Source organism: Pelmatolapia mariae, linkage group LG6 (assembly GCF_036321145.2).
Source record: "Pelmatolapia mariae isolate MD_Pm_ZW linkage group LG6, Pm_UMD_F_2, whole genome shotgun sequence".
NCBI lineage: Eukaryota > Metazoa > Chordata > Actinopteri > Cichliformes > Cichlidae > Pelmatolapia > Pelmatolapia mariae.
In genome coordinates this window covers 42,829,349-42,854,495 of record NC_086232.1, presented here as the reverse complement: position 1 = coordinate 42,854,495, position 25,147 = coordinate 42,829,349, and the positions used below count along the sequence as shown (strand labels likewise).

The following is a 25,147-nucleotide window of genomic DNA, read 5'->3' as shown; positions in this document are numbered from 1 at the left end:
GGCCCCGCCCCTCCCTGAGCCTGGTTTTTCTTCCCACTGTCACCAAAGTGCTTCCTCTGTATTAATAAAATTGAATTGGCCAAGTTTTACTGTTTGCTAGCATGTTAGCCAAAGATCAATTTAGCTTTAGCACACATAACTTATTAGTTACCTCCAAAAATATGTTCTTCTTATATTGCATTTCCATAAAGGACCATTTCAGTTTCGACACCAAAACATTTTTAATATATATATGCAAAATTAATATTCTAATATTCTATTAATATTCTGACTCATACTGAGAGAAGCATTTGGCAGCCAAGAACCAGCTGATGCTTCTTGCTGGCTGTGTAAACAGGAACACATTTTCTATAGCATTTTAATCCTGCTTTAAAAGCTTCACGATTACGTGTCATTGTTTGCAAGCTTATTATCCATTGCATCTTCATTAACACTCTGGTTTGCTCAGCTGTGTGTAAAGAGCTTAAAATGCTAAATGATTTCAGCTTTAAGTCGAAGGACCTGATTTTGTCTCTTCATGTAAGAAAAATCACGTCACATGATTTCTGGAGCAAATAAAGATGAGACGAATTTCTGCTCAAACACATCTGGAAAGTTTATTAACCACAATCGTCCGACTCACACTGGACAGAGCTCACAAATGAACACTTGTAGCTTCAAATCAAAAGGAAAAAAGAAAACACAGGTTTGCACTTTGTACTTCAGCTGCTGTGTCACAATAACAGCCAAACTGAGCGCTATAGCGTTTTTCTAGCCACTGGTTCCAGTCCACACGAACACTGACAGCATTCCACTCCGATGCTCATCTGCTGTTGGTCCCGATGTTCACGCTGGGTGAACGGAAAACTCATGCATGATAAAAAGATTTACAGAAAGAAAATGTGCTGCGGACACAGAGGAGCCGTATCAGTGCGGCAGCAAACACGAGAGAAAGCAGGAAACGTCCACGCGTCGGTGCTGGACCAATAAATAATACATTAGCGGATCAGGGACATCCTGTGGGGGGTGAGGGAGGTGGGGTGTGTGGAAAAAACCCCAAAACATTAAATTAAAGGTGCTCAAAAAGCTATTTATAGAAGAAAATCTTTTGTGGCGTTTATCAATGTGGTCCAAAAATCAAATACAAATCAATGGATTGGGGGGGGGGGGGGGGGGGGGGGGGGTTGCATCTATACATTTATATCTTAAAAAAATAGATCAGTGATCATTTCTGGATTTGGTCAAAGTCTCTGCACAAAGAAAAAATGCCACAGCTGAATCTCAGACGTACAAGATTACAATCAGTAGCTTTATAAAGTGACATCATCATCATCACCACAGCGATGGCTTTGAGACCAAACAGCGTGAACGAGCTAAAGATACAGACGGGCTGTTGGGTCGTGGACACGGGCGCGCGCACAAGAAGAGAAATTACTCAAAAGAACACGTGACGATCAGGGAGAGCAATAAAAGCAGGAGCTGACGTCTTGCACCTCACGGCGGTCGGGGTTTGATTGTGTACTGCAACATCTCTGCTGCGAGGTGCGACAAACTCTACCTGCTCACTACCGGACACAAGTTTAGATTCTCGCAGTTTTGGATAAACGAGGTGAAGAAAAAAGAAAACGCGTGCTTATCGATCCAAACAAACTTTAAAAGAACACATAAAAGTTTTTTTGTTGGTTTTTCCCCAATTTAAGCACATGAATAAAAATCTGTCTAAATACATAAATTAACATTCAAATGTGAATTAACACTTCAAGCAGTAGCGTAATCAAACTGACGTGGGAGGAAGGACGTGTGCAACGTCACCGTCGGCTGGCAAACACCGTAGCAGCATAGGTCTGAGCCCCGTTTGTTGATTATCTACAAAATGAAGAACGACGGCTTCTAAAAACAGCCTCTCAGCGTCCTGCGAGGAAAAAGCTCATCTGTGAAATCTGAAGGGGACGAAGACGTTTTATACTCAAGTTAGGGGACAGAAATGATACAAATACTTAAAATCTGAGCTTTTTCTTTTCCCCTGAAGAGATTTCTGTAAAATGTCTCTGCTGCTGGTGAAAGTCCTGTCACAAAGCGTAGTATACATTTTAATAATCAAATACTGGAAATGTTGTGCATTTCTATTAGAAAAATAGCTTTGAATGTGTGCTTTTTCTCCTCTGAGTGAACATTTTGTGACACTCTGTGCCACACAACAGCATTATTTGGTAAATCATCGGGGGTTTGGGGGAAGCACAGAACGCGGCCCATCTACTAACGAACCTTCTGTGAGATAAGGCAGGAAACCATGGCAACAATCCTTTGATTTTTTTTTACGTGGTGTTATGGGAGCTGTTTGTGAGGACTTGTCAATTTGTCGTGAGCACTCACAGTGTATTAGGCAGGGTTATATAGGTACAGTTTGGGAGGATGGTTCTTAAAAAAGATAGCAGGCCCTGAGGAGTATCCAAATTGCTGTTTATTTCCCACTTCCTGTTTCCTTTCAAGAATTCAGAACTGTCGAGTCTGCTGGATGCAGGTTGGCAGCATAGACTGTATATAAAAAGATGCATGTAGCGTGCAGGTGCAGGCACAACAGGGGGGGGGGGGGGGTGCAGATTAAAATCCTGATGAATTTATTTTCTCAGTAGTTTTATGTCAGTGCAAAAGGCACCATATGGGCTAAAACAAAACAGCATACTATAAATGAGGGCGGGTCCAATTCATGACTGACAAATCATCAGTGAATGAGCGTGTGTACTCTGTGTTTCCCCCCACTCTGCTCAATTTTTAAAGTTAAAAACAAAGCTGAAAACGCTAACGCTGAGGCTTCAAAAATGAATTTCACACATTAACCTGGCTACGTCCCTCTTTTATATACAGTCTATGGCTTGTAGATTGTTTCAGCCAATGAGTGTCTTGGTCCTCTCGGTCAGTTTTGGGGCTTTTCTGAGAGGATGATGCAGATTTCAGTGCAACAAACCACATTGCAGAGCAAGCAGCTAGCTAGAACAACAATATAGCTACCACCAACGTTTGCAGTAAAACTACCAGAAAGGTACATTAGATTATATGAGTACAAGAGGTCTTACAATCCTACTTAAAATACTCAGCACCGCCTTGCGTCGCTAGACACGTCACTCACTGATAATCACAACACTAACAGAGGTCCATCACTTCAGCACTGTGATGCAGACTGAGCTTCCAGTTCTCAGTAACACACAGACACAAGTTGTGACATACTGAGATGATTACCTGCAGCGGGTGTGCTTTTTCTGAGACCATTTAAGTCGTAAATCGCGTTGACGGCATATTTCAGAGCTTCGGTCATCCTCGAAAAGATCTATTGAGACATTCAGACCCAAAGGGACTCATCTGCTTTGGCGCAAATGGGCGATAGTTCCTAAATCTTACGACACGGTTCAACAAATCAAAGAATTTTGAAGCTGGTTCGGTTTTTTCCCCTCTTCTTTCAAAGTCTTCCACGAGCCCCGGAGAAAGCAAACACTTCTGGCAAGAATAGAGTTTGGACGAACTTCCTGTCGGAGGCTGTGACTCTAAAGACAGAGAGACCTTCCCAGTGAAGTGGCATTAACTCTGGAAAAGGTCACGTGAGAAAACCAGCCACCAATATTTGTATGAAAATACCAAATCAGAGTACCAGAGTTCGTGTTCCCTGAACCTAAACGTTTCTTTTTGTAACCCTGGGTTTTGCTGAGGTCGTCCTGTCGCCCCGTTCCCTTACGTGCTGCGATAGGTCTTGATAATGTCTTTAATCTGCCTCCTGCAGATGGGGCAGCAGGCGTTGGACATCTTCTTGAGTTTGAGGCCGCAGGTGTAGCACAAGCACATGTGCCCACAGGCGTAGATGACCGTGTCCACGGTGTTCTCGTAGCAGATGGAGCACTCGTCGGACCAAGGCCCGCGGCCGGACGGGAACGTGGGTGACTTGGGGAGGCTGGCCGGAGAATTCGGAGTTGTTCCTGTTGCAAAGACACAAAGACGATGCTAAACAAGTGTTCGATACTCCAATGCATCAAATAACCTGATGTCATACAGGTAAACTACACTGTGTGTTTATACACAATCACAGCATATCTTTTATCCCATCTTCATCCCCTCACCCCAACCGGTCGCAGCAGATGGCCCCGCCCCTCCCTGAGCCTGGTTCTGTCGGAGTTTTCCTTCCCACTGTCGCCAAAGTGCTTGCTCACAGGCGGTCGTATGATTGTTGGCTCACAATATGAACCTAAAATCGAACTGAATTAATGGGCAGATCCACATGGAGTGAAACTGTGAGAAAAGCTGCTGGTTATGTTGGGATTAGCAGTTAGAGACACGCGTTTGTTCAAGCCTACGATGAACTTTGCACTTCTGTCTTTATGCCAGACTCATTCACTGCTGTGTGCTGGATTTAGTTTAGTTGGTGCTTTAACCTCCTGGCTTTTGACCTTAACTTCCAAAAAGTTTGCTTTTCTTGCTGAAGAAAAGAACACAATTTTCAGCCATTTGCAGTCAATTTTGGTTGATCTAAGATTTATGGATCACAGAAGCTAAATTGCTGTCTCAAAATCATCCCCAGCGGTGTGCCAGTCATCAATTCCTAAAGATGCTCTACATAAAAATCTTTGCAGCTTCTGACTTTGAGTATGAAGCTAAAAGATTTTTAAAAACGAAACCCCCGTGGGTACAGAAACACACTGCATCTGTCCCATTTACATAAACAGAGTTACGTGACATAAGAACACGTGCCGAAAACATTTGCCTACTTCCAGCTGCAGCTGCAGCAGCAGCAGCAGAACCATGAAGTGCTGGCCATTGTTCCAAACTACTGCAGGATGACATCTGCTCACTACCCTATAATGGCTTCCCCAGAGTCCCCTGAGGGGTGATTGATTGTCTACTTCTACAGTAGCAGTTTCCTGTCTGGGTATACTTACCCCCCGCTGAGCTGCAGTAAGCGGCTGAGCACAGGCCTCCGTTCAGGACCGGATCAGAGATGCCACTTCCCAGGGCACTGGGGGTGTGGGGAGAGGAGGAGGGCGAGCTGGGATTCGACGTGGCCCGCGGATCCCCGAGATGCGTGGAGCCTGGTCGGAGAAAATACAGCCAGGGTGTCGGATGAGTGAATTTAGCAGCCAGTTACAGCAAAAACACTAGAATTTGTCTTTTCAACACGATGCTGCTGTCTGTCGTGATCATCAGACGACAGAGTGACACCAGCAGTGGTGTAAACACTGGAAGAAAAAGCAGCCCAGACGTCAAAAAGACTGGATTAGTACACTGCACATCAAATAATTCAAAACAAAAAGCAGATTTTTGCACCAGAGATAAAAGAACCAAAGACACTACATCAAATTATCTTCTCATGCACGACTGCGCCTCATTTCTACCTTTCTGTGTTTTGCTTTTGTTTCATCTTCGGTCTACAGGAGTACAGACAATGAGAGCAGGATGAACTTCTTTCCCACTAAACGGGCAGAGCTCGAACGCACAGAGAGAGGACTCCAATTTGCATTTTAAAAGTACAAACATATTCATCATCGAAGAAAAGAGACGCTCTGTCGTTTCCTCTTTGAGAAAACGAGTTTTGAAAAAATAGTAGGCACCTTCCTGTATTTGCATCCTGGCTGAAGGAAACAAGTGGAAATTCCTAGTGCAATGTTAGGGAACACATTTCGGAATGCCGGTGACTCACGGATGGACAGATGAGGTGCTGGAGGTGTGCGACATGTTCCAGTAAAATCTCTGTGTGGAATGCCTCTTACATCCACAGAAAACCACTTCCAGACAACGGCCTGTTTCTTTAAACTGATTTTAGCTCCTTATTTTGGTGTAAACAAATACGGCTCTCTAGACGTTACTTTAATTTAAAAAAAGAACACAGGTAATGTTAGCAGCTAGCAAAGGAGACCGGACTCCAGCCTCTTAGCCACAGCAGCCTGATGGTCTGTTCAAACGTCAGATTGTTATTTTACTTTGCAGGAAATTCAGTGCATTCATAAATATTCACAGCACTTCACTCTTTCCACGTTACTGCATTTTTCCAAAATTGACTCAACTTTGTTGAAACACCTCTGGCAGCATTTACAGCTCCATCAGGTTGGATGCTGAGCATCTGTGCGCAGCTGTTTTCAGATCCCTGCACAGATATTCAGTCGGGTACAAGTCTGGGCAAATTAAGGGTGGTTCGTCAGGGTCGTTGTCGCGTTGGAACCTTTGCCCTGGTCTGAGGTCCAGAGTACCCTGAAGCAGGTTATCATCAAGGATGTCTCTGCATTCATCTTTCCTTTGCGCCTGACTGCTCTCCCAGCTCCTGCTACTGAGAAACATCCCCACAGCATGATGCTGCCACCGCCATGCTTCACTCTAGGGACGGCATTGGCCTGATGCTTGGCATTCAGGATAAAGAGTTCAATCTTTATTTCATCAGACTGGAGGATTTTGTTTCTCATGGTCTGAGAGTCCTTCAGGGCAAACAGGCAACTAAATATAGAACATGTGAAGCTGTGAATACTTTACAGACGTACTGACAGATATCCACTCATTAAAAATATCCTGAAAACACACCAAAGTTTGGAAAGATTCATCCACAACTCAAGGTTAGTCATTAATATGTTGCTGTATGGTTTGCATTACTTTCCATGAGAAAGTCTTGATCCTGAGCTCAACGTCCAAACTGAGATCTGAGTCGACCTGATTCTTTTCTGAAGTGTTCAAATATTTGGTGTCTGAGGTGGTGAGTGCACTGGGAGTTTTTTAAGAACTTAAACTAATAAAAAGCTGGAGACCTGAGAACGATCACTGAAACGCTTTTGGGGTCTTTGGGCATCTGTTCAAAAACAACAAGAGACAAAGCACCGCAGCGCTGTTTCCTTGGACAGGAAACAGAGTCATTTGTCACTGAAGAGAATTCATGTGGGTTCCTTTGTCGTTTAAAATAACTAATAGTGCAGCGTCACAAGAAATGCGATGACACTAAAGAGTGCAAATTATGATGCAAATGAGCGTTGTTGCAGAGCAAGCGAGTAATCGCCCTCAAAGAATTCCCATCAAATGCTTTGCTGCTTCAACGTAAATGCAGATTACTTTAATTACCTTGTCTGAAGCTTACTGTCAGAATACAGCATACTAACAACTGCATCACAAATCAGCTGCTGTGTGCAAAGAGATGTAACTATACCATTTCAGCACATCTTTGTTTTAAGCATCACTCCACTGCAGTGAGTCTCAGTGGGGAACGGTTCACGGTGTTCTCCTGGACAGCAGACAGAAAAAAGTGAAACCAGAGTCATCTGTTGTGGCACAGTCACCGTCAGCGCTGAGCAAACATCACGATGACAGCCCGCCACTAACGCACGTCCCAGCGGGCATCGCTCTGCTGCCATCTGCACCGGCGGCCTGATCAATCCAACCGATGCCCCGACAGCGCCGTCACACGCAGACCTACTTCACTTTGGAGCCAGTCCAATCATCAGAACGTCGCCCCCCAACAATCAGCTGTTTATGTACAATCATTTTAGCATAATTAATGAAGCCATGCTAAATTTAACCTTCATAGCAAGAATATTTTATGAGTTACAAGAAAAGCATTTTAGCTCAAATATCATGAGATGGGTCATCCTGAAACCCAGTGTTTGATATGTTTGATTGTTCTCTGATAATCAAGTGTTTTCTGACGTGTAGCTCGTCCAAACTAGCTGTAGCATATGAACCGTCTCATTTCCACACCACACACGTCTTGCAGTCGTGGTTCCTTCTGCATCAGGTAGAAGGAATGACTGTGCTGCACGTGTCTGCAGGACGATCTGTCTGAGGTGACTTTGGCAGGGTTGGGTTTACACAAGGACTCTCTTCTGTTTGCATAGCAGCCGTTGCCTCGGTGCTCCAGTGCCCTTTGGAATTTGCATGAGTGTTTTTGTACTGTATGTACAGTGCGTAACACGCTGTAGCAGACCATATTTAGCAGCTTGAGTGAACACATTTTAGGGGAGGCCTCGGGCAGTGGTCACACTCCTTATCTTAGCAGAATGCTCGATTCGTGTACAGGATCAACACAAAAGCTGCACAAGACATTGTGCAGATTCCTCCTTCACTTCTCTGGGACCAAAAACTGCAGTTCCTAAACTTTGCCACTTGAGGCTCCAGCAGTGAGTTAAACTATCCAACTCTGCAGCAGAAATAAACACATTTACAGCCTGAGACACTCGTCCACTCCTTACACTTGTACAGCTGCTTCTTCTTCTTCGATGGACAGCCCGATTACCTGCAGAGAGCATGTGCCACCAGATGGAGGCAGTGTTCAAAGTATGTGGTACAGCTGATCTGAGCCTCTGCTAGAAACCAAGAGTTGGAAACAGTGAAAGTGTCCCCTGCAGCCACCTGCAGAGCTCTCCGTAGGGTATTTTTTGAGAATTTTTAGTGCTTCTTCCGTTCCTGGTGAACTTTGTTTGTCACTATGTTTTCCAGCCGGATCACCTGTGTGTATTTGAGCTACCCACTATCAGATATTTGGAGGTTTGCACAGGATGTTTGCATAGATTGAAAACCGCTCTGTGCAGGCTAATACGCATGCAAACACAACCATGGTACCATAAAACAAGCGTTAGGAGCCTGACTGTTACGGCACGCTAGCATGGGTGGATGTCGCTGAGCCGGCACTATTCAGCGCCAGCGTCACTGGGTGACCTCAAGGTGGCAATGTTCATCTGTCTTTAGTCAGTGGGACAAATCTTTATTAAAGACTTCTTCTAATGTTTAAAAATGCAGGTCAAGCCATCCTGCTGTGCTCCATGGGCTGTTATACAGGCTTCATCTAAGCTGTTTATGGTGGTTATACTCGTTCCAACATGGGGGAGAAGGTCATACATGTTATGATGAAAATCATTTCAAGAAGCATGAGACGTGCACATACGCAGCCGGGCACTGTTTGACCTTCACATGAACATCCTCTGTGACAGCATGAGCAGCTATAATGTAGTGGAATGTAAAATGTGTCCAGACCTCGGAATCAAACCCTCACGCTGCGAGTGCCGCTCAGCCTACGAGGTGCTCCTGCACTCGTCACGTTCCACCCTTCATCAGATTATTTGAGCCTGATCACCCTGTGGCACGAGCGGTTCCTCTGCGGGCCCGAATCCTCCCTCTCTCCCTGTTAATCCCTCTGGCAGGCGGGCACCTCCCACCCGGGGCAGCTGAGGCAGGATCTGCGGTGCCCAGCCCTGATCCTGCATGCTCGCCGCTAGATTAAAGCGTCCGGCGCGAACAGCTGCGAGAGGCGGGCCGGCTTTCTGCGGCCACGTCTCTGCTGCCGTCTACATCCAATCAATCACCCGTCCGTCTTTAGCTCGTATCGGAGCATCTGTGGACAGATCCTCTCGCTGTCAAAGCACGGGAGGCACGCAGGGAGTGCGAGGGAGGGATGAGGCCTGCAGAGGCGGGCGAATGTTTAGGGCTTAAGTTCCCTCTGAAGGGAGGGAACGAGTTAAAGGCAAAATCTGCAGGCATGTTTATAGACAGAAAAAACAATCAAGAGAAAGAGCGGAACAGAGAGAAACAGTTTACACGAACGTTTCCTCTGCTAAACGCTGTCCTCACAAAGCACTTCAAAATGGGTGGGCCTTCATTTAATTGCAGAGAAGCTCTTGTTCTGAGGTGCTATCGGGACAAATGCTCACTTAGGCTCGGATGTTTTTTAGTGCGTTTGTTTGGATCAGATGAGAGGAGAGCAGCTCGGTAGATACTAGTTTAAGGTCACGGCTTACCCCGCTGCATGAAATGTTAATAGTCTCTTTTTATCTGTGAGAGATATTATCTTAAGAGACAAAGGAGCTCTTTTGGAGGGAGGACACAGTCGTACATCCCGGAGTTGTTTATCTCTGCATCAAGCACAGAGCAGAGTGTGTGCGCACCCATGCATATGTATGAATGCATGTATCTGTGTGCATGATTAGATGCAGGTAAAAAATAAATCTTAGAAAACACTCCAGGTATTAAAAATGATCATTAGGAGCAGATTGGTTTGGAGTTTGAATTCCTCTGCAAAAGTTCTCTCAGAGCAGCACGAATGAATAATAAAAACAAAGAACATTAGGAACAAAAGTGAGACGCCGAGGTGTGAAGAACGGCCGCTGCTGTTTTCCAGGAGTGTGAAATAAATCAAATCTTGTTAAAAGTCTGTCCGCCTCACTCTCATAGCTCCATCTTATCGCTGAAATCTCTGTAAACACAATCTTCAGACTGTCCAGCTGTCAAAATCCAGAGGAGCCGACAGAAATGTTCATATGTTCATCTTTAAGTATGCATGTGCGCTGCATTCTCAGTAAACGTGCTTTACAGGGAGGATTCGAGTCTAACGGGCTGCTTAACCTTTGGCTGATCGTACCTGCAGCCTGAGAAGAGCCCGTCTGAGCCCACTGTAGGAAACTCCTCTGCCCGGTTTCCTTTAAAGAACATTTTTATTTGAAGTCTCTATGTTAATAAAGACACAACGAAATGAATATTTATCTATAATATAAAGAGCATGTCACTCTTTCTGTGTTAGGGTTACACTCTGCCCACTTTAAAAAGTGAGGAGAAGAAGCGACGATGAGGAAACAAAAAACAGAAAGATCTGAAAGTAAGGGAAGGAGCAGCTGGGCCGACAGAAGATGAGAAGAGGAGGAGAAGGGGAGCGTGGCAGCTGCGAGGATGTGGGCGGTGAGACGCTTCAGTTGAGCGCGAGCGCGTTGACATTTTAATGGAATCTATAATACATGCGAAGTGGGTCACTGGATGGGTGTCCCATTTCCACGCCACGAGGCACAAGGTCCCCTCACCGCCCGTCTCTCTCTCCAAGTTCAGCTGTCAGCTGCTCAAGTTTTCAGCTCTTTTCTGTGGAAACACACTAAGAAGTGATTGGACAGAAAAATACTGAGTATCAAGTCAACCTGCAGATGGTGTGTCTTTGCAAACCCAGACGGTTAAGTACAGAGTAAAGCACCAACATAGAGGTCGGCCATCGCTCAGTAAACTGCTTTGATTTAGTGTTTAATGTCTCGACAGGCGTTTCTCTCCCTGTCAGCCCTCGATTCAGAGTAAAACCACATTTTTCTCACCGGAAAATGACAAACACGGGGTTTTCAAAATCAGCTGCACTGCTAAATCATCAAAGTAGTTTTTGCAAAGCATGAGGAAACCAGAAAAGCTAGCGTCAGGACCTGCGTGCGGGTAAAGTTCTCTGAGGTCAACAATGTTAAACGCTAGCATGGATCAAAATAATGTTGAGACTGATTAAGATGAATTTATGATAACCATTTTCTCGTCCATTAGCTGGAACCGAAACAGCGCCTGACTGCGGGTAATATGTTTTTCCATAACTCTGCACATAAGCGTTCATATCTAATTACAGCACAGCTGTGGTCATTAAACAGAACTCGTGTTTATTTCATGAGACGACACTTCAACCGTGAAATAATAATTCGGTCAGATGTTCGTGTTCAGTCAAAACAGGATGAAGATTCTGGAACAATCTGGAAACACTAATGTGGACGTAAATTGTTCTAACACAACAATCATGTTTGTGTGTGCACACATTAGTGTAGGTGGAACTCGAGACTCATTTCCTCCTAACCCTGAGCCTGGTTCTGCCCAAGGTTTCTTCCTGTTAAAAGGGAGTTTTTTTGTCCCACTGTCACCAACTGCTTGCTCATGGGGCGGTGGTCTGATTGTGGGGTTTTCTCTGTCTTTCTATATGGTCTTCACCTTTTAATATAAAAGACCTAGAGGTGACTGTTGTTGTGAATTGGCGCCATATAAATAAAATTGAATTGAATTTGAGCCTGTGAGCCTGCTTTGATTTAGTGTTTAAATCGACTTAACTTTGTTTTAATTCAACATTCCAAGATTGTGTCTCAGTGCTGGCACTAGCATGTCGACACTAGCATACTTGTGTAGTGCATAAATTTCAATAGTAAAAAAATATTTGCTACCGTACACCATTTAGACACCTATAACGCACTGCATGTGCCCAGACTTGACACTTTGGTTCTCAAAATAGCAAGTTGGAGTGAAGGCACATTATTAAAGACCACTAGCAGGACTATAAGCAAATGTTTCATCAAGTGGCTCACTGATTCATGCACATTTGCACAAATGTACCTTTGATAGAATAAAGATTTCTGACATAGATTTAGCCATGTCAGGAAACGTAAATGGTAAATGGCCTGTATTTGTATAGCACTTTACTAGTCCCTAAGGACCCCAAAGCACTTTACACTACATCCAGTCATCCACCCATTCACACACACATTCACACACTGGTGATGGCAAGCTACATTGTAGCCACAGCTGCCCTGGGGCGCACTGACAGAGGCGAGGCTGCCGGACACTGGCGCCACCAGGCCCTCTGACCACCACCAGTAGGCAACGGGTGAAGTGTCTTGCCCAAGGACACAACGACCGAGACTGTCCGAGCCGGGGCTCGAACCGGCAACCTTCTGATTACAAGGCGACCTCCCAACTCTTGAGCCACGATCGCCCCAGGTGTGCTAGCTAAACTGCTAGCTAGCACACGTGCATGATTTAAAATCCTCGAGCATGATTCAACCTCTGCTCAACGCACGAGGAACCGTGAGGAAAAGTGTGCATTCAAGACGATGAGAATGTCCACTGTGGGCTTCTGTGAATAGCGCTGAATGTCCACAGCCTCGTTTCTGAGGAAATTCCACAGAGCACCTTTAAATATCAAGACTGATATGGAAAACTTGTGACAGAGGGACACACACTGATGCACATATACAGTTAAACACGCTGTTCTTCAAACTGTAATGAGAAACTTTTAAAAGCCTCCTGTCGTTAAGGCTAACAGAAGTGATTCAGTATTGATTTCATCCTCGGTGTCATTACCCTGTCTGAGCTCTCTCAGCTCACCTCACATATACTCGTGTGCCTGTTTGACTACAGCTGTCGCTTTCACAAAAGGTCCTTTACTTCACGCTTTGTTTGAAGCGACGACTGTTTGATCCTGCCGTCCTGAAGACGAGGAGCCCGCTGGGACACGTCTCTCACTCCGACTAGCAGGCGTGGTTTGAATTCAGCTTAAACTGAGAGCTAAATTGCTCTCAAGTAAACACAGAGCAATAAATCAGGCCATTACAACTTTGAGATAAGAGGCATTTCCTAATTCAAAGCAGCTGGAAAGTAAAGATGATTCGCACCTCGGCGGGACTTCCGAGATGGGCCTCGATAAGGAAACGCATTCATTGTTCTGAGCTTCCTGTTTTGATGTGCTGCCAAGGCTTTCCGTTTTCAGTAAACGATTATTGGAAGTCCACACAGACCAACCAGATGGCCTGCGGTGCAGATAGTCGTAGTCAAAATGTAATTTAACAGTAAAATAGGTGAGCTCCTGGTGTAATAAGAGCCGATACAAATGAGACATTTAGATGCGTTTGGAATGAAAAACAAGAGCCTAACAGCCAATCAGCTGGAAGGAAAGGGGCTTTCTACACAGAGCTTCACTGAAGCTCACTGTGATTCGTATCGATGTAGCTGTCACCGTTACTCTGGGTCAGGCTAACAGAGGGCAACATTAGCAAACACACAGAACTGAGATTTCAAAGAGGCTTTTGATGATGAGCTGGTTAAAGTGCAGGTTATTCCCCTCTAACTTCTTTTAACCTCGGCTTCCTCTTCCACCGCTGTCGGTGAAGAAAAGCAGCAGGTATTTATAGATGCTCTTCCTCCACACAAACACTCGTGACACCTCTGAAAGGTCGTAGCTGTTTGGGCTGCCACGCCTCTTAACCGCTGCATTAATAGCAGACGGTGCACGCACACACACACACACACACACACACACACACACACCTTTAGGACAGGCAGTATATGTTTGGCAGGGCAAAATGAAGCGCACACACTTTCCTGTCATTATCAAACCATAAACAAACCTCAGGTTTCCCCGACGCACAGGCGAAGTGTCCGGCCTGCTGAGACCTCACGTCATCTCGGTCACACCGAAGCCTCTCGTGGCCACTTTTCCACTTTTGCTCGCTCTCTTCCTGTTTTTCGTCTCCTCTGAGAGTCTACTCCTCTCGCTAATCCTATGACTGTGTTTAGACTTTTCCTGCTTTATGGGACGTCTGCTGTAAATATTGTGACAAACAAGAGTAACAGAGCGCTCTCGCTAACTCTTGACCCTCTGGTGAATAAAGAGTCATGACCGTGACTGTAATTTCCAGAGACTGAGAAGTTGTTTTCCTCAGCCGCCTCACTGTCAGAGCGTTCAACACTTAACACAAATAGATTTGGACCCCAGGGAGGAAGTGGGGAGCCCAGACAAATTAAGATCAATACACTGATCTGTAAGTTCCTGACCTCCGGACACATCGCTGAGCTAAAGGGATGGCTATTCTCACCATCAATTACTCTTTCATGCAGAATTACTTGCAAGATAGAGCGTGCAGTCAAAGACAAAAGGTGCTCGTTGCTCCACATACAGGAGGCAGAGCACTAGTGACATGCACTGCAAAGCCTTACATTCTTGTTACATTCATCATATTTGTGTCAGTTAAGGTTTGAATAACTGTATTATAAATGTGTTACTTAAAAACTGATGATTTAACAATCAGTATGTGGGCTGTAGTGAAGTGAAATCCTATTAAATTAGCTTCCTAATGCATATCACAGTGTTAAATACTTGCAGATATGTCTTAAATTAATAAATTAAAAAATAAAAACTGACCGATTGGCACCAGGGCCACCACTAGGGGGGGACTGTGGGGTGCCTCGCCACCTTTGGACATCCTGACGTATAATGGAGGAATAAATCTCGGAGCATTGTAACTTTTTCTTTTGTTGTGTTGCACGTCTGTTGTGTTGCTAAAATCTGGCCCGTTCTCATCTCCTCATTAACAACACTGCCCCCCTGTTAAATAATAAAAACTCAAAGAAACTCCAAAGAGAACATGTGAGATCATTAGGAGTGTACACGTCCTAAATATCTGAGTTTCGTATCAAAGCTCTTGATGCTGCGTTCACAATAAATTAGCTTCGTTTTAAAGCGTTCTGCTACGAGCGCCAGTAAGAAAATGAAATCCAGACCAGAAAATCCACTTTCACTGCAGATTAGTTTGAAGCGTTATCAGACACCAAAACACTCCACAGCCGTCTGTAATCCTGTGAAACGAGATTTTACGACGTTGGGAAGTTAAAGTACCAACAATCAGCCGAACCTCTCATTTGGCAGAGGAAACGCAGACAGCAGCTTCCATATATTTGACTGATTCCTACATCGAAGGTTGATTCGTGTTCAGTGTTCGACTGCTCTGCTGGCAGCACACCTTTCACTGATGTTGTGTAACTGTGGTTCTGAACGCAGGCCAGAGTTTAAAGGTGCACGCTGTTGTTTTTTGGGACAGGTGATCAGTGAGATTACCTGTTAGTGCTCTGTGACGTAGTTTCTTACTGACTCTGTTTCCTGTCACAGCAAACACGTATGTTCAGATGTTAGAGAGTCTGAAAAAACAAAAGGACCAGCAAACAGACGCTTGGTCGCCTTTTTCAGATGCAGGGACCAGTGTTGTGAAGCAGTCCTTATGCAAGATCTGAACTGAGGAGCCTTTCTAAGAGTTCTAGACCCTCTTAAATACTTTCTGAGAATATTATTTGTCTTGATGTTCATTCGCTGGGTGGCAACCCAAAGGTGGGGAAGCAGCAGCAGCTACAAACACGAGGGAACACGTGAGGTGGGCTTCAGTACAAAGCAACTCACAGATGTGCTGCAAATGTAGGCAGCTGAAGTCTCGCTAACTGGATGTGTAGAAGGATAATCAGCTGAGCCATCAGCTGATGTGGACCGTGGCTGAGCTTGATTTCTCACCTGAACAAATGCTATGTTCAATGAAACCAGGACAAGGTTTCAAACCTGCTGTCGATAATTCAGCTTTACTTTGATCAGGAGAGGGTGGAGAGAACATCTGGGGAACAAGACTCGGAAAACAGCCCGAGGCGCTCAAACCTGGGCCTCTGCCTCCTTTAGTGAAAGTGGTCACGAGCCGGGTGGCAACTAAAGGCTCACAGTTCAGCATCACCGTCTTAGAGCTGTTTAGTCCTTTGGAGAAGTCCAATAATATCTGTGATATAATGAATTTAATTTCTTTCATGGAGCAGTTTGTTCCTCTGATGTGTAACTTTCATTCCTGCTGTGTTTGCTTTATATTGTAAGATAAAGACCTACAATCAGACAAAATGCCAGGGGCCTAAAAGTAGTTTAACCTTTGTTATTATGGTAACCTACCCAGAATCCTCAGCTGTGTCACTGCGCCATGCAAGCCGAAGAACATCCACAGCGGGCGGGAGTTGTCCACGCACACCTGCATGCCCACGTTGGCGCCGTTGTGGCTGAGGATGACCTCCCCCTCCTGGTTGACCAAGAAGCCTAGGATGTCACTGCTCTGTAGAGGCGTCGGCACACGGCACACCGCCCAGAACTCCTTCCTGTCCACCAGGGCCTCGGGGTTGTAGGGTAAGTCGCTGGGGCGCAGCACCGCCGGGTCGCAGGACGTCACACCGTAAGACAGAGAGCCTGAGCGTGCCGGGCTCGACTTGGTGACTTTGATGAACACGGTCTCGCCGATGCGCAGTGGCCGGTTCGTGAAGACCAGCGTGCGCTCTTCGCGCGCGTGCTCGGATCGCGCCACCGTCTGCTCGTCCAGCGTCTTAATGTGGGCGCCGCGCAGCTGGTGGAAGTGGAGGTCGCTCTCCAGGGTGGACGGCAGGAGGGAGGACTGCTGGGAGTTGAGGGAGTTCTGCGGGATGGGGCAGCTGGAGGAGGAGGAGGTGGAGGCCAGGTGGAGGGTGTGGCGGTGGGAGCGGCTGTGGGCTGGGCCACCGTCCTCCTGCTGCAGGTTGAGGTCGCACAGGCTGACGGACAGGCGCGAGTCGTCCGCTTCACGCCGCAGAGAGGAGGAGCGCACCGTGGTGAAGGAGCGTGGACGCAGGCAGTCTGGAGGAACAATCTCGCTGTCTGGAAGAGGAGGAGAGGACAGCGGTTTAAATCAGCACTGCTGTGTTTTGCTCTGATTAGCAATTTTCCTAAAGCCTGTGGGAATGGAGTTTGCAGCTCACCAAGTCTGAACAGCACTAAGAGAAGAGCTGAATCTGCAGCTGGTCTGACAACACGATAACGATAAAAAAAGAGCAATTTCATTTCACTAGCATGAGCTGCATGCAGCGCAAGGTAGGTCTAATTACTCGATGCTGAGGCAAAGAGTGTCAGGAAGTGTGTTTAAAGAAATTAAAGACAGTAGTGGGTCGCTCCTGTATCTGCACAGGTGTACAATGCTGCACGGTGTCAGAGCGCAAGGAGGATGTGTGCGTGGGTGCGTGCGTGTGTGTGCGAGCTTGCGTGTCTGTGTGTGAGCGTGCATGCATGCGTGCGTGCGTGCGAGCGTGTGTCAGTCAGCATGTTGACATATCTTTGTGGGGACCAAAATCCCAGTCCCCACAAGTCTGAAGACATTTTTAAGGCTCAAAATGTGTTTTTTTTGTCAGGGTTCCAGTTGGGTTATGGTTATGGTCATGGTTAGGGAAAGCATTATGTCAATGAAATGTCTTCACTAAGATATGAAAACGAGTGTGTGTGTTGGGGTGTGTGCTGGCTGCATTCCTTGCACTCCATAGTACAGTATCACTCCACAGACATCTATTAATATATACCAATACATGTCTTTAATAGCAGGAGTAGTGGCCACATGCATACAAACACACACACACCTCTGATAAACTCTCAGGTTGCTTCCCATCCTATGCGCTGACACAGCTGCTTAAAATAACATCCTTAATGTGCCCTCCCTCTCTCTCCCTCCCACCTCGCCCCTCCTGGCCTGGTGGTAGGGGTAAAATTAGCCCAACACGCTGACAGCGCCCAGCTCCTCGAGCTCACAGTGAGGCTGGGCCACTTGGGTTTGTGTGAGGTGTATTTGCAGAGCTGAAAGCCAAACGAGACAGAGAGGAAAAAAAAGAAAATGACCTCCCGTTCCTCTTAGATGATACCGAGAGACCCTCCTCAGTCAAAACAAGAGGCACACACACACACACATTTATTAAAACAGTGGGCTGGGGAGGTGGAGGAGGTCCATGGATGAGAAACAGCCACCGACGGTCTCTGGAGAGTGTCGAGTCCTGGTCAGCTCTATCTGTCCAGGACCTGAGAGCTCTGACTTCAGATAAACCTCTTAGCCCTAATTACCAGGGCTGCGGGACGGGCTGCTAACTAAGCTGCAGCGGGGAAAACAGAACAGCCAAGCTTCTTATGATCCCACAGCTGACAGGGACACAAGCCAAAAAGGAGACAGAGTCAGGACAGTCCCATTGACAGGGCCACCCGAAGCAGGAAGCCTCCATCATCAGGACCGAGTAAATTTGAGATTAGCTTCAAATCGTGGAAATAATTTAACTGATTCAATCGAATTTCAGATTTACAACTGTTCATACAGAAGTGTAACACAGGCAGTTAAAAACAGTCTAAGGTACCGTGACATACATCACACAGAAGTAGGGATGAGACTCAACATGCTGTCAAGGATAGAAACGGTGTCTTTATGTCCTACAGCGGAAGAAGACTCAGTGTGAAAGTGCCAGCACAAAACCTCTCTTTCAGTCTCAAAGCTGGTCTCATCCTTGTCCTCCACTTTACAGGCATTATGTCCCAATAAAAATGGAAACTGGATATAAACAAGTCTAAAAAGCAGATCTATCCTTCAGGTTGATCAGGCCCAGGGTACATGGAAGATGGACATCACCAGTTGGTTTTTCCAACTGTAAACTGGAGCATTGAGGTTACCCTCCAAAGTCTCGCTCCATTTGAAGGTCTATTTTATTCTAAATGTTAAAAACACATCAGATTCACAACAGAGCAGAGATCAGAAAAGTGTTTAATGAGGTCATGAATGAAGTAAGAGATCATTTTTCTGCCTCCACACCCAGAAAACCTGCCCTCTGCTGACAGGTTGAAATCATCGCATTGGCTCCACTTTTCAGGCTGTGCTCCTCTGTTTCATACAAACGATGCTGCTGGAGTAAACCGACTCATCCCCATCAGTCACTGACCTTTAAACTCTACTGCTGCTGGCACAGATGAGATTTTCGGATCAGCGACCAAGATTCAGTCGACTGGATCACGGCATCATTGCATACTCTGGTGTGGATATTGTTCAAATAAAAAGGTGGAAGCAGAATTCGTCCGTCTTGATAGTAGCTCCTTTGACTTTCATTTTAATCTGTTGTTTTGGATAATCACTGACACATTTCAGTCTCTACCAGAGCATTCCTCATTCCCTGATCCAAGCTCCACTGTCACACCTTAATAAAACGATCACCTAAGAGGATATCTCACTCATCTACAAAGACGCTGACTGGCATCAAATATCAGTCTGTGATATGCTGGAGTGAAGTGGAGATGACAGCAGTCTGCTCAGCGCTCCATCCTCTGAGAGTTACATGTCTGATTTTCTGCATCATCGCTGAAATGCCGTCTGATGAGATCTCGTGCGCCGTAAAGCTGAGACCGTCGTGTCAGTCGTCAATTAAAGCTAGCTGCTAACCCAGACCGTGACGCCCTGTGATTAATGTTTAATGGGACTAAGGCCTTGTAATTGTGCTAATTGATTTCTCAGCGAGGGATAAAACGGAGAGGACAGTGCCTTTGGTGTACAGGGCGACTCCCAAAGACTGCTAATCAACCATTAGACACCTCTGCTCAGAAGTGTGCAGCAGTTTCCCCGGAGTCCCCGAGGCTAGCTGTAGATGACTAGTTTGAATTTCATCTACTTTCTCAGCTATCAATCCCACACTGATGGACTCTCAGCCTCCATGAAAACCAGGGCTTAGAGGAGATTCTGTGCAAATGAACGGCCTGACGACGTATGGATGTTGGGTTTTAATTGAACAGCTCAATCAGCCACGTAGTCCATTTCTGGATTTTATGCAGTTTCCTTGGACGGAGCTTCATTTGCTGAAGGAAGACCTTTAATGAAGCAGAGAATCCTTGATGAAGCCTTACATTTCACTCACTGATGATGAGGGAAAGCCTCTCCTTTTAGGCATGCCGCCTGGTCGCTCTGACTCAGTGGGGGATGTGAATGACATCACCAAACCAAATTGCGTGCCTCTTGCAGTTATCTGCTGCCCATCACTCTGTCGCAAATTGGATTACGATGGGACAGACTTTGTTGCAAGACTTCCGGGACTGGAGCTGATGATGGCACGCCTCGAGGGAGGATAACAGCGAGAGGAGCAGAGTCGGCAAAGGAGGGGTGGTGCTGCCCGTGACGGTGCTGGATTTGTGTAGAAAGGAATTGATGGAGGCTTCCAAAGAGCCGCACATCATCTCCCTCTCTCACACCTTCATTGTCGCGCTGATGCAAATGCAGAATGTGTGAACATAAACCCATATACACGGGAAATTGATTTCTTTAAAAAATCTCATCTTTTATCAGCTTTTCCTCTGCGAAGCTCCTCTCACGGTTTATGTTCCCTTTTACATCTCACTCTCTTCCCCTTCCTCCCTCACTTTTCAGAGTAGTCATTTCAAACTCATACCAGATTGTGCACAGTGTATTCTTCTCTCTGCTTTTTTATTCATCAAAGGCCGGGGAGACGGAGCAACGGCGTACCGCATGTGCTCCTAATGCTCGTTGTTAGCTTGGGAGGACAGAGAGAGCTCTGAAAGGACTGCAGAACATTTACTGTGTGTGTGTGTGTGTGTGTGTGTGTGTGTGTGTGTGTGTGCGCCCAGCATGCGTTTGTGTGCCCGTGTCCGTTTGCGACCTCACCAGCTGCTGCCCGCTAATCATGGTGCACCTGCGTTTTTAGTCGATACAGGCCTTTTGTCCTATTGGTCCCTTTCAAAGCCGCCACTCACAGATGCTCTCTCCTATTGGCCGAGGCCACATTTTCTTCACTTTGCATTAAACACTGTGTTTTTGTGTGAGTGTGTGCGCTCACGTCTCTCTAACACTGAAGATGCAGCTGCTGACTGTGAGCCTGGAGGGGCTGGAGAAATGAAGCAGAATCACCTGATTCTTCACTTCTGAGTGAGCTGCAAACCAAATGTAGCACCTGTTGGGATAATCTATCGCGAGTGCATAGACAGGAATCGGCGGGGTGGGCGGGTCAGTGGAGAATGGCAGCGTGCCCGTTTTGGCCCGCGCAGGCTTTGGCTAGCACCGTAAATGTTTTTAATTAGCGAATAGCCACAAAGCAGGTTAGCTAATGCTGCGCATGGGGAGGCGGATAGAGGGAGAGGCTGGCTTAGTGGCTTTGCTAGCCTGAGCAGAAGGAACGTGCCAGGGGTTTGAGCCAGTGTTGGAGAGAGGGTGTGGGGGGCCGGAGGTGGAGATGGAGGATTTACTCTCTCTCACGCACACAGTCTATCTCACAGGGCTTATCTTTATCCACAGTCTGTGGAGGGTTTCATCTGATGTCAGCAGAGATGGAGAGACTGAGAGGGAGAGCTGGAACTCGGAAAGACAATGAAAAGAAGGATCCTGAAGAGATTTGAAAGCGAGAGAAGAGGACACGGGGAGGGTGTCTGTAGATGTGAAGGGAACTGTCCAGCTGGGCTCAGCTAAGAGGGCTGGAAGGTATAGCTGGATATCCGGGAAGCTTTTGCTATGAATAGATAAAGCGGAGTGAGAGAGATGACACAGAAAGAGGCAGCGTGGAGCTCGGCAGTGACCGACCTGGGGATTAAAACAACGCAGACTGGCCAAGCGAGAGAGCGAGCAGGATATAAAACAAGAGCAAGAGAGGGACAGTAGAAGGGAGGGATGGAGTCAGAGGGGTCTTTGTGCTAGATGTTTGGGAGTTCTTTATTCCCTGGCACTGGCCCAATCCCCAGTCCCCAATCGGGCTGGGAGGCTTTGAACCCGGGGCTTTTCGAAAGAGCAGCATGCTCTCAGGGCAACACATGGCCATAACAAAGAGCCGGGCAAAATGCCCGGTAAGTCACAAAAGCCCCGTCCCTTAGGTCATCGGCAGAATTCAGCATGTGCCGCCGTGTCTCTGCCAATCGGCATGCCAAGACCTCGGCGCTAATAACCTCCATCATAAGGTTCTTATAATAAAGCCCCCCAGTTTTATTCCCGTGCTCGCACACGGAGAAAGGCTAATTATTACTGTGAGGAGACCGACAGCCCCACCACAAACACATCCAGCACTCTGCTCTCACACATATGGAGGAGAGTGCATTCATCACTGCTGGAAAATGAACCATCTAATGTGAAAGGTGCTTCTTTCAGACCGACTCACAGAATTCATGCGTAGCTCTGCTTACTTTTAGCGTCTTTCAGCTAATGTTTAGACTCACAACTCGTTCACACGTCGTTTCCATCCACACAAAACAAATGTCTGTCTGGGTCACTTCCTATATGAGTTTAAAGGTTTACTTTATGCTTCTTGTATTCTGTGAAACCCTGACGAGGTCCACAGCTCTTAAAATTTACGGGCTGTCTATTTTTAGACCTGTTTTTTTATTGGTGCATTTCCTTCTTTTGGCATGTTTAAAAATCTGACACTTTAAATCAGCTGACAGTCCAGGCTCTGTCTAAATGCTGGGACATATTTGTCCTTTGAGTTTTACCACTTCGTCCTAAATTTGTTCACATCCATTCTGAGAGGAAACTCGGGTTCCTGTCCTCGGCTAGTTTGTAGTGTTCTCTTTCCTTTTAAAATGCATATTTAAAAATGTTTAAGGTTCATTTTCAGTCACCATTATTTTTGGATTATATTTCAACTTACTGTCATTTTTACTCTCCATTTAGATTTAGGCACCCAAACTGTTTGGTCAGGGCTTAAAACAGCTTTTCACAGACCAAATACACAAATCCTACTTTTAAATATAATATGTATAGATTATTCCGACTCATTTTGTTACAATGACAACATTAAAGGAAATGTAGGAATCTCTAAACATGGAGAACAAAACGAGAAACATCAGCACTCAGATACATAGTCTGTGAAAAAACTGACTTATATCAGTTATTTTGGAATAACAATGATTTTCATTGCTAATTAACTAAATGGTAAATATATGGAAAAGCAGTAGCAAAGAAAAGATATCACTGACAACACCTGTGACACTGATGAAGTCAGTGAACTTAAAATGGAGACAAATTTGACATAACAGTGTGAAAACTATCCAAGCGATCCTAGTTTACCTCACAGGGTTACCGTTCAAGCATTAAAGCCTCCTCTGGGGGATCGTCACAGGGTTTAAACTCCTGTTTACCGTTGGAAATCGGGCTTTTCAAACCAAACCTGGAGGTGAAAGAGAAGCTAAACAGCAGCTGCAGGAAAAGGAAGTGGGGGAGTGGAGGTGGGCTCCAAGGTGGCTTGCAGATGTGCCGTAACTGCAGGGAGCAGAAGCAGCTTAAACAGTACACCCACTGTGAGATTGGCCAGTTGGATGTGTGGAAGAGTGAGCCGAGCCCAAACTAACACTACGCTCGATTAAGATACTGATTCCCCAAAAGACTCGGAGGGCGACTGAGACTCTGGCAGCGTCTCCACTGAGCATCGCGATCTGAACTCTGTTTCTCTTTGGTCCGATTTTACCCAGAGTTGAGAAGAATCAGTCGACATGAATCTTGATGAGTCACCGCTACTTTACCCCAGTTAAAAGTTATCTGCTGGACCGCTCAGCGCTTATAGAGAGCCCGACTCAGCCAAAGCACGGTCATTTAAAACGAATCGTAAATGCCAAATCATACAAATTCTGTTTACTCTTCTTAGCCTTTGAACTCTCTCACCAACAGCCATCATGAATTATACGCAGCTCGGTTTAGCCAAGAAACACAGCGTTGCTAAATTTGCTTTGCTTGGTGTCTTGAGGTCTTTACAACGCTGAACCCACTACATTTCCTAAATGAGAAGAGAAAAAAGAGCAGATTTACACCATCTTTTCTGCTTTGTGTATTTTTATTGGAGGGCCTGTGTGAAGCGTCAGGATTTGTAAGTGCCGCTATTAACTGGGAGGCTGAGTCCTGCCAAGTCAAACACCAGCGCCAGTCAAGTGCTCGCAGTAATCAAATCATCATTTCACTGAAAGCAGTCGGTTTCTCCCAGAAGTAGGGGAACCCGGGCCGGATAACTCAAACACAGCTAATAGACTTCTGTCACTCCGGATGACTAAGTTGGCGGAGTTCCTGCGTCGGTGCCAGAGTACAGTACGGAGGGAGACAGAGGTACTCAGGAGATCAGACTCTGTCACTGTGTCCAAAAGAAAAGACAAGCTGCTGTATTATCAGCAGAGTGTTTATTATTCTCTGAACACACTTTTGGACTTTAATAATTAAGATTTGTCACATCTCATCACGAGGCGTTCTCATCTTGTCATTCAATATATAGAACGTTTTTCACTGCAGATAGTGTGAGTGAGTGTGTGGCTTTGGCAAAAGAAACCAGACTGTATTCTTCTTTAGGGTTACCAGGTTTGGTCACAGATACCGAAAGTTTCTCGGGTCCAACGAACAGGAACTGACTGCTGTTGGACCAACAGGTGTTGCTGATTCTTCTCACTGTGACAAATAGACCCTCATGCAAAGCCAAGAATCTAGCCCCGCTTTCATAAGCTTCTTCTAGGGACCAAATTCTAAGAAGACGACCAGGACGAGGAGCAGGGAGGTTTCTGGTAAAAGGCTCGAGAGTTTCCAAAGCAGAAAAACAAGAAATATTCTTCTTCTGCTGAATGACAGCAAGTAATGAAACATTAGAGATTTGATGGCACAGGGTAATGTTGTCAGATGATATCATTAGAGCAATGCAATAGCGCTAAAACAGCAGAAACAGGAGATCACAACACGAGATATCTGAAAAGTGGTGAAAGCTGTTTTTAGCCCACTGATATCAAATAGACTGAAACACTAAAACTACCAGCATGTTCATTACACAAGTTTGCAGGGAAACTCTTTAATGTCACATTACTTCTCAGAAGTCTTGAGTAAAGTTGACGATAGCGTTTGAAGTTTATCCATGTTTTGCAGTGACTAATCAGGTGTCGGACGTCAGTGTTAAACGCTGCCAGACGCGAGCTGCATTTTATTTTGACAGCTTCAAAGAAAAAAGACAAATATTGTGCCTTATCACCATTTCCAACATTTTTAAAATCAGTCAAGTGAAACCTGCTTTTAGCTGCTCTTTCACCTGC

At 45.8% G+C, this 25,147-nt stretch overlaps 1 protein-coding gene across 2 annotated transcripts in view; it reads right to left on the bottom strand.

Annotated features, from left to right (window-relative positions):
• Window positions 1–575: 575 nt before the first annotated feature.
• neurl1aa (neuralized E3 ubiquitin protein ligase 1Aa) overlaps window positions 576–25,147 on the bottom strand; it is a 77,149-nt gene continuing 52,577 nt past the window's right edge. For both annotated transcript variants that reach the window (XM_063477029.2, XM_063477030.1), the window contains exons 4-6: window positions 16,238–16,966; window positions 4,902–5,051; window positions 576–3,944 (exon numbers count right to left, since the gene is read on the bottom strand). In XM_063477029.2, coding sequence (XP_063333099.1) covers window positions 3,703–3,944; window positions 4,902–5,051; window positions 16,238–16,966 — 1,121 coding nt within the window. In that variant the 3' untranslated portion in view covers window positions 576–3,702. The remainder of the gene's footprint in view (window positions 3,945–4,901; window positions 5,052–16,237; window positions 16,967–25,147) is intronic.